Raw genomic sequence first — 8,306 nt, 5'->3', positions numbered from 1 at the left:
TTTGTTACTTTATCAAGTTTTACATTTTATCATATCTTATTTATTTCGTTCATATAATAGAATCGAAAAACTGTTTATATCCTCTTCATGATTTTTGTCTGTATGTTTTATATTTATGTTTATTTTATGATGTTGCCTGTGTGGATTTCAAGCGATTTCCAATTAACTTTATAGTATTTTCAAAGAGAGTTATCAGTTCAAATCTTTGCCAAAGTAAATATAAATCCAAATAATCTAAATCTTTGATAAATAAAGTCGTTAAATACTTATTTTTAAACTGTTCAAAATATAATAAATATAGTTCAGAAAACTACAAAACACGCTTTTATGATAAAATCAACTAAAAAGTAGAAAATAATTTTCAATCTAGGAATCAATTAAGGAACAGTAAATTGTATAATTGTGGAAAAAGTGTGGGGTGCTTTTCGAAAATTGATAAGTGGAGCACTCCACGCTTTTTTTTACAATTATACAATTTAGTGTTCCTTAATTGATTCCTTATTATTGATATATTTATATTATTAATTTTTAGTATTTGTTGTTATAGCGACCATCATTATGCATCGTCTGTAAAAAAAAATCAAGTGTCTATCTATTACGGTTTAAGAGATAAAGCCCTGTGACTCACGAACAGACAGCGGAGGGTTTCGTTTTATCCTTTGAGTACGGAATCCTAAAAATCATTCTACAAGATGGCATTATAGATATGTTTCAGTACATTTGACTTATAGGGAAATAACATTATTATTTTCCAAAGCTAAAAATCAATCTAGTAACTTTGCCTGAACGCTTCATAAGGCGCTTTCTCTCGCCTCGAAAATCGTTAATCCTGAGGATATTGATAAGGACAATGGTACAAAATTATTAAAATCGTGTATTGTCATCGGTTTTTGATAATTCTTCAAAATTTTGAATTAAACTGAACGTTCAAAGTGGATAGAAATCGGGCTCAAAGATTCTTTTACTGTTACGTACATACATACATACAAACGTACAACCCAAGTTAATAAAAGCGTGTTAAAAATAGAGACCAAAGTCATAGTTGAACTGTACCGGTTATCTATCTTCTATTTATATATTATCTATCTTTGCTTATCTTTATCTCCACAATACTTGTACAATAAAACTGTAATGGCGCCATGTCTGTTCACAGATCATACATAAACTAAACTATTTATTATTAACAATCTTACATGAAACCAAAACACAAGTTAGGTATATTTAATACTATTAACTTTAATCAATACTACTTATAATAATTTAAGAATATAGGATTGAAACTGCGGTGTAATCTTTTATAGATTATCCTTATGGTACTCGTAACATATTGAAAAATTACATTTGAAGTTGCCGATTTCGAAGGGTGATATTTTAATTTTTGCTCCTCAAGGGTACTTTATTGTAAAGATAAGACCAAGTTTGTGGTCGCAAGTGTAGTCTCTTGTATCAAAATGCTCTAAGGTTATTTTTGGTAATATGAGCATAAAAAAATATAAATGTCTTTTCGTTATTTTGGTTTTACATCAAAAAGTTATACGTTATAGATAATTCAATTTGAAAAGATAATTGTGCTTACAAATTTTCTTTGCGAACTATCGTATGCCTAATTGAGTGTTAAAATTACTTGCGTCCCTTTTTCAAGATGGCGGTAGAAGAACAAAATTTACAGAGAAGAGAAATTTTAGGAAATGTTTCATCCGAAAAAACTGAATGATAAATGTGAAACTAACCATAATTTCCATAACATAAACGAAGAGGCGCGTGGAAGCTAGTGGATATTTTTGTGAAACTGCGTCATTGTGCAAATGAGATAATATCTTATCATGAGACAACAAATCGTTATTTAATAACCTCGTTGCGTCTCGCACAGTAGTCAGAAATTGCAACCGGTTGCAATGATTGTGATGCTGTGTTTATATAGTTGTTCCGCGATTCGGTGAGACTTATCAAGATTATAGGAGTTGCAGGTATTTATTTTTACAAAATTATAGAAGTTGCAAATTTGATATTCTCGGTAGCACTACGTATTTATAACTGTTGTGTAGTGCTGAAGTGATCTGCTCAAGGTTATATGAGATAGAATCACTTTTTTGAAGGTTTTGATAAAAAAAATCAGGATAAGTGAGAATTGATTTCAAGTAGCATTTTTTGATGATTTTTATTTCAATTAACCATGAACAGCATGGATCACTAAAATCGTTCCCAAGTATCATTAAATTTTTAAAGGATTTTTGTAAGTTTGATGTCTATGGGGTATCTCCCATTTAAAACATCAGTGTGACTGAGATATCGGTAGAAAACTTTTGTCTGAAACTGACAGTCTTCTTTTTTCATAAATTGACGGTAGAAACCTAGTACGTTGCCCAGTTTTTGGAAGGTCACTGCTGGTACCATGTGTTATCATTAAGGACTTAATAAGAACACATCATGTAACGAAAATTAAGTTAAGTTAAAAATTAAGTAAAAATTAAATTCATCATGTCTGCTAGTAACGAAAACATTAAATTCTTGTCCCATCAAGTCTATATCAAGACGGCTGACAGGTGCCAGGCAAGACCTTACAAAACCAGATCTTTTCTAGTTCTAGCTAGCTCTAGTCTTTGTAGTTGTAAACATGGTTTATAAACATAAACAATTGAGTCATATGTTTTGATTTCATACTTTTGAAAACATTATTAGTCATGTAATTTTTGTTACGGCATTTTCCTTCACTATGAAAGCAATAATGGTTTTAATAATAGTAAACAAGATGTAGAATTTTATAGTAATAAAAAATCCTCGTCAAGTATCCGAGGTGTACAATATTATATCAGCAACAACAAGTTTGATCAAAATAGGTTCGTAAGCAAGCGAAGAACATTGTTTCACTGATAACGAATTCTATTTCCTCTCGTTTACAAGTTTTTTCGAGACAACGCTTTGTGTATTGTCAGTTTGTTATTTTCTCAGATTCTTTTTGATTTAATTTGTGCAGAACTTTTAATAAGTTTCTTAGTTTGAATATGAAAGTAAAGTATGATAAAGAAATGGATTTTGACATTTTTAGACTCTGACACCGTATGACCGTCCATGATCCATGTATCCAATCACGAACCAATGTACGTCTAAGATGATATTCTCCCGCCCGCTCCACATTTTTGCGAGAATCTCGCGAGAACGCGAGAGAAACACGAGAAACGAGAATGTGGAGCCTATACTAAGCGGGGTTTTCTCCCGTTCTCACGAGAGTCTCCCGAGATTCTCGCAAGAATGTGGAGCGGGTGTTTGAGAATACTTTTTTAAAATTTAAAGAGAGAAATAAAGAAAAAATAGACAAAATATAAAAGTACTAGGACCTAGATTCAACAGCACATTTATTTTTAAATCTGGCTCCTAGAATCCAAGAGCCAGTACACAATTTAAAAGTACTAGGACCTAGATTCAACAGAACATTTATTTTTATCTCTTTAATCAGATTTCCATGGAAAATGATGTGCGTATACCATGTATTGGAGTAAGGAGGATATTTTTGCTTTCACTGAATTCATTTTCGATGTTTTTTCTCACGCCGATCAATTAATGACAGTTACGTTATTAAAAACAAACTAAGGCTTAATCCAGTTATCACATGTCAACTTAATTTTAATGTATTAATGCGATTATAAAATATAACATCATTTAAATGAAGTTTACTGTTACAGATAATGACTGATATGGCGTCGACCAAAGAGGTTTTGAAGACATGAATAATTATTATGATGATCCACTTCCAGTGAAACCTGGCACTTATTACCCGAAACACCGTAAGTACATTTCTAAAAAAAAAGATAATTCCTCATATTTTGATCTCACACTTATCTCATATTCAACTTATTTTTTCCCAGTGTGTTAAGATAATTTCAGATTAAATAAGTATCACTATTCAGAAATTTAGATTTATCCAAGTAATTAATATCTTCTAGAGTTTAGCATAGCTAATAAAAGCTTTTATTTTTTTGTTGACATACTTCATTGTATCTTTCCAGAACTCCATCAAAAAACATCTCGACAAAAACCCACAAGAGCCGTGTCTAAGACAGGAGAAATTAATATTCATCTTGATTCCAGTCAAAGATTTAAGGTTTCAAATTATTTCATTGATCTCGTTGAAGCAAGATGGCGCTGGACGATTATCAACTTTGTTCTAGCTTTTATTTTCAACTGGCTTTTCTTCGGGCTTATCTATTATGGTATTTCTTACTCACATGAGGATTTCAAAGCAGAGAACATGCATCAGAATTATACAGAATTCACACCTTGTATCCGAAATACATACGGATTTACTTCTACGTTTCTATTTAGCATTGAAATCCACACGACTGTTGCTTACGGCCGACGCGCAATTACATTAGAGTGTCCTCATACAATAATTGCTATGTGCCTCCAATGCATGGTCAGCTCGATCTTCCAATCCATTATGGTGGGAATCCTCTTTGTGAAGCTCACATGTCCTCGAAGTCGGACACAGACGATCCTCTTTAGTAAATACGCGGCGCTTAGTTTAAGAAATGAAATTTACTGTCTGATATTTCGTGTTGGCGATATACGGAAGTCAAGAATTCTGAACATCAAGCCACAAGCGTTCATTATAAAACAGAACTCGGACAACGAGTATTTAGATGAAGAGAGACAGATCGAATTAAAGGTCGAGATAGATGAATGTGAATCTACGTTCTTCTTATGGCCGGTGACCATCGTGCATCTAATAAACCAAAGTAGTCCTTTGTATGGAATATCAGCAGCGGATTTACTTTGCAGGAGGATTGAAATCCTGGTAGTCTTCGAAGGGATTATTGAATCAACCGGACAGCCAGTACAGGCGAGGTCGAGCTACACGGAGCACGATATTCTGTGGGGTCACCGATTTCTCCCAATGGTCGGATATAACGTGGATAAGTTGATGTATGTTGTAGATTTCTCTAAGTTATCAGAAATAACGCAAGTGGACACTCCGCTTTGTTCCGCTAAAGAGTATGACAGCCTTTTGTCGACAATAATCGATACTTATGGCTAGTATATTAAACTTGATATCTCCTGCGGCACAATGATCACCGCATCGCTCGGCCTTTGGAGTTCTAGGTTCGATGCTTAGTCACGAAATAATAACCAAATTTTATATAATAGATGTAAATTTTAGTCTCTCTGTCTTTTCATACCAACAACAGTGAATTCTTATGTAGCTATACGTGTGAAAAACATTTTAAGATTAGGTGTTTCTTTACTTGAGTATTTTTTTAAAGTCTCCTCGTCTTACTGAAAGTAGGATTAATATTATCTTGTGTGTCGGCATAAACCCTTATACCTAAATTATCTTCGAGAGACTTCAGTGAGTAGAAAGTTAAGCCTAATACTTGAACTAAGTTAGGGTTAAGTTAATTCAGTCTTGTCTTTGTAAGAAGACAATGTTTTGTAAGACAGTTTATAAGTTATATATAAAATATTGTTTATTGTTGAAATTATGAAATTTCATGTAAAAACAGTAGGTAAATAACCATTTTATTGACCTTAGGTATAATATTATTATATAATGAAAAATCTTGTGAACCGTTTTCGATTATTTTCGTTTGAAACCATATATACCCATTACAGGGATTAGCCATATTAAGTTATATGTATGATCATAATAAAAATCTACGTATCCTTAGTTGTGAGACTTTTTCTAATAATATTTTAAATGTTATAATTTTTACAATTGTGTTTGATTCAAAATCAATTTGTTTTATAACTATATGTTTGCTGTTTTTATCGTCACGTGGTTTTCGGACAGTTAGAGAGGAACTGAGAGTCCATCTGATGGTGGTTACTGCTGTCATCTGACGGAATCCTACTTGAGACCAATTACACTTATAAATTGCTACCCTGGGCACGGGTGAAACGCCTCGTGTAGGCACCTCCGTCAAACTAAAATACAGTAGCGGTTGACGCAGCGATTGTAAAGCAGAATTTAAAGTCCTTTAAACCATTATATTTTATGGAATTTAACCATATTTCTTCAAAGTCATGTACGTATTAGAAATTAATTATTGCTTGCTTAAACGGTGAAGGAAAACATCGTGAGGAAACCTGCATACGATGCTGTATGCGAAGTATATCAATTCGCACTTGGCCAGCGCGGTGGAGTATGGCCTAATACTTCTCATTCTGAGAGGAGTCCCGTGCATAGCAGTGGGACATTAATAGATTGATGATGATGATGAACCATTTTTTTATCGGGTGCATATGGAAGAAACAAATATGCATGTGGGCGCGCCGGTAGGTAGATCTACAATGGTATTTCGATTCAACTAATTTAACCAATATTTATAAAAATATAGTTAAAATAATTAAATGAATAAGCGTTAATGCCACCATAGTAACAATAACACCCAAGCAAAACACCAAACAGTTCAGAGCACCACCGTGCCGTGCCCACTATTGGACAACTTCTGATCTGTTGACAGTTGCGCGCCCCTTTTTTATACCGTGATACAGGTAGCCAATTGTTAATACGGAGCGGTAGTTCGAAATTAATATCATGTGATTTTAAAAACGGAATATTTATATATGAAATGAAGCATTCTCCCACATGCATATTAAAAAGATCGATGAATAATAGTAATGTCTAATCTTATGGTTCGATTATATAAAGTTTGATAGTACAAAACTAGTGGCTACCTCAACAAACCCTATATTAATTAAACTCCGAACAACTAATTGTAAATAGCATCAAGCCTACTAATTAATTGAGAACGCTTTATCTTCCAACTTGCCGACTTCTTCAAAGTGAAGCTTTGAAACTTTGAAGGAGTCAATGTCGAAAGCGAGTGTAACTGCCTTCTTGTTTATAGTTTCAAAGGTGGCGAAAGCACCACATGTGTATAATAATCATCAATGTAAAATAAAAAATGACTAACTATAATGTTTCATCATCACCGTCAAGCCATTATTGTCCCACTGCTAGGCACGGGTCTCTCTCAGAAGAAGAAGGATTAGGCTATAGTCCACTGGCCAAGTGAGTGTTGGTAGATAGACTTCGCATACCTTTAAGACTGTTTTTTTTGTTATAAATCTCTCAGGTATGCAGGTTTCCTCATGATGTTTTCCTTCACCGTTTTAGCAAGTGATAATTAATTGCTAATACGCACATTATGTTAAAAAATCAGAGGTGCGTGTCTGGGATTTGAACCTCTGACCCCTCGATCGAGAGGCCGAGTTTCTTAACCACTAGGCTATCACTGTCTAGTTGTTTATTGATTAACTAATTGTAAGCGTTCCTACATGAACTTTTGTAGTCAATTGGATTGGAAGGATCGAACTCTTACCTGATATACTCGAACTATAGAACAAAAATCCATTTTTTTAATTATTTAATGCCTAAATCACACACTCGTGTGTGCCTTATATCAGTCCACAAATCGGAATACAGTAAAATTTAACACAGCTGTTATAAAGCATAAATAAGTGTAGTGGCTCAATGGTACCTCTACGGTTGAACCACATGGCATTCAACATTTGAATTTATATTCCAGCCATGTTATAAAGTTTGTCTTGGATACAAGCAAAGGAGCAATCAATAGTATCAGCTGTGGATATTTCGATCATAGCATTAGTAAAGATTACTCACTCCTTACAAGAAAATGTTTGACAATTGAAATTGTCAATGTCATCTATTTTCGTGTTTGAAAAATATTTAAATAAATGTAGTTTTTAGATCATCTACGAATGAAACGATATTTCTCCGCACTTTTTCCTCGATTTCGTGTTTTAACTGCGCAAGTCGGCATTGTTCCGCGTAAATTGCACCATGACAGCCATTAAATGGCTGACAGAATTGTCAGCCGTTTAAGCCATTTAATGGCCTCCGTAAATTACAAGGTGGTGAGATATATACTTATCTATGATTTCAACGATCTGTTTCTAAGACGTTCTTTTTAAGGAATGTTTCATCCTGTTTGATCCCATTGCATACGATCCGTAAACTAGAATGTAAAAGATAAACAGTAAAACCAACGCAGCATATTGTTATAAATGCAATGAATGAATGTTCTAAAATCATATACTTATTGGTTTTATCAGGCTCACAATTTTTTGATATTATCCCTGACATTAAATTATAATAGTAGCAATTCACCAATTGTGTATCAGTTGCTAATTTATTATATCAGGCGTTCTGTTATAAATTATTTCATGTCAGATTAAGAGCAATAATAAATGTATTTGTAACGTATTAATACACATTGTATCAAACCAATAAATTATATTGAAATGTTAATATCATATTGCGGTTTAATATTATTACCTCAATAAAT

The 8,306-nt window shown here is 33.3% G+C and overlaps 1 protein-coding gene across 1 annotated transcript; it reads left to right on the top strand.

Moving 5' to 3' along the window:
- The first annotated feature begins 1,861 nt into the window (after positions 1-1,861).
- LOC140742526 (G protein-activated inward rectifier potassium channel 4) lies at positions 1,862-5,469 on the top strand. Its single transcript, XM_073073427.1, has 3 exons — positions 1,862-1,967; positions 3,681-3,782; positions 4,005-5,469. Exons 2-3 carry the CDS (start codon positions 3,722-3,724, stop codon positions 5,030-5,032), a joined length of 1,089 nt encoding a protein of 362 aa, XP_072929528.1. The 5' UTR covers positions 1,862-1,967; positions 3,681-3,721; the 3' UTR covers positions 5,033-5,469.
- Positions 5,470-8,306: the final 2,837 nt, after the last annotated feature.

This window comes from Epargyreus clarus, unplaced genomic scaffold (genome assembly GCF_041222505.1).
Source record: "Epargyreus clarus isolate Ecla_fem2 unplaced genomic scaffold, WU_Ecla_fem_2.2 ptg000006l, whole genome shotgun sequence".
NCBI classification, from domain to species: domain Eukaryota; kingdom Metazoa; phylum Arthropoda; class Insecta; order Lepidoptera; family Hesperiidae; genus Epargyreus; species Epargyreus clarus.
The sequence above is the reverse complement of the archived record's forward strand: the minus strand, read 5'-3'. Positions and strand labels throughout refer to the sequence as shown.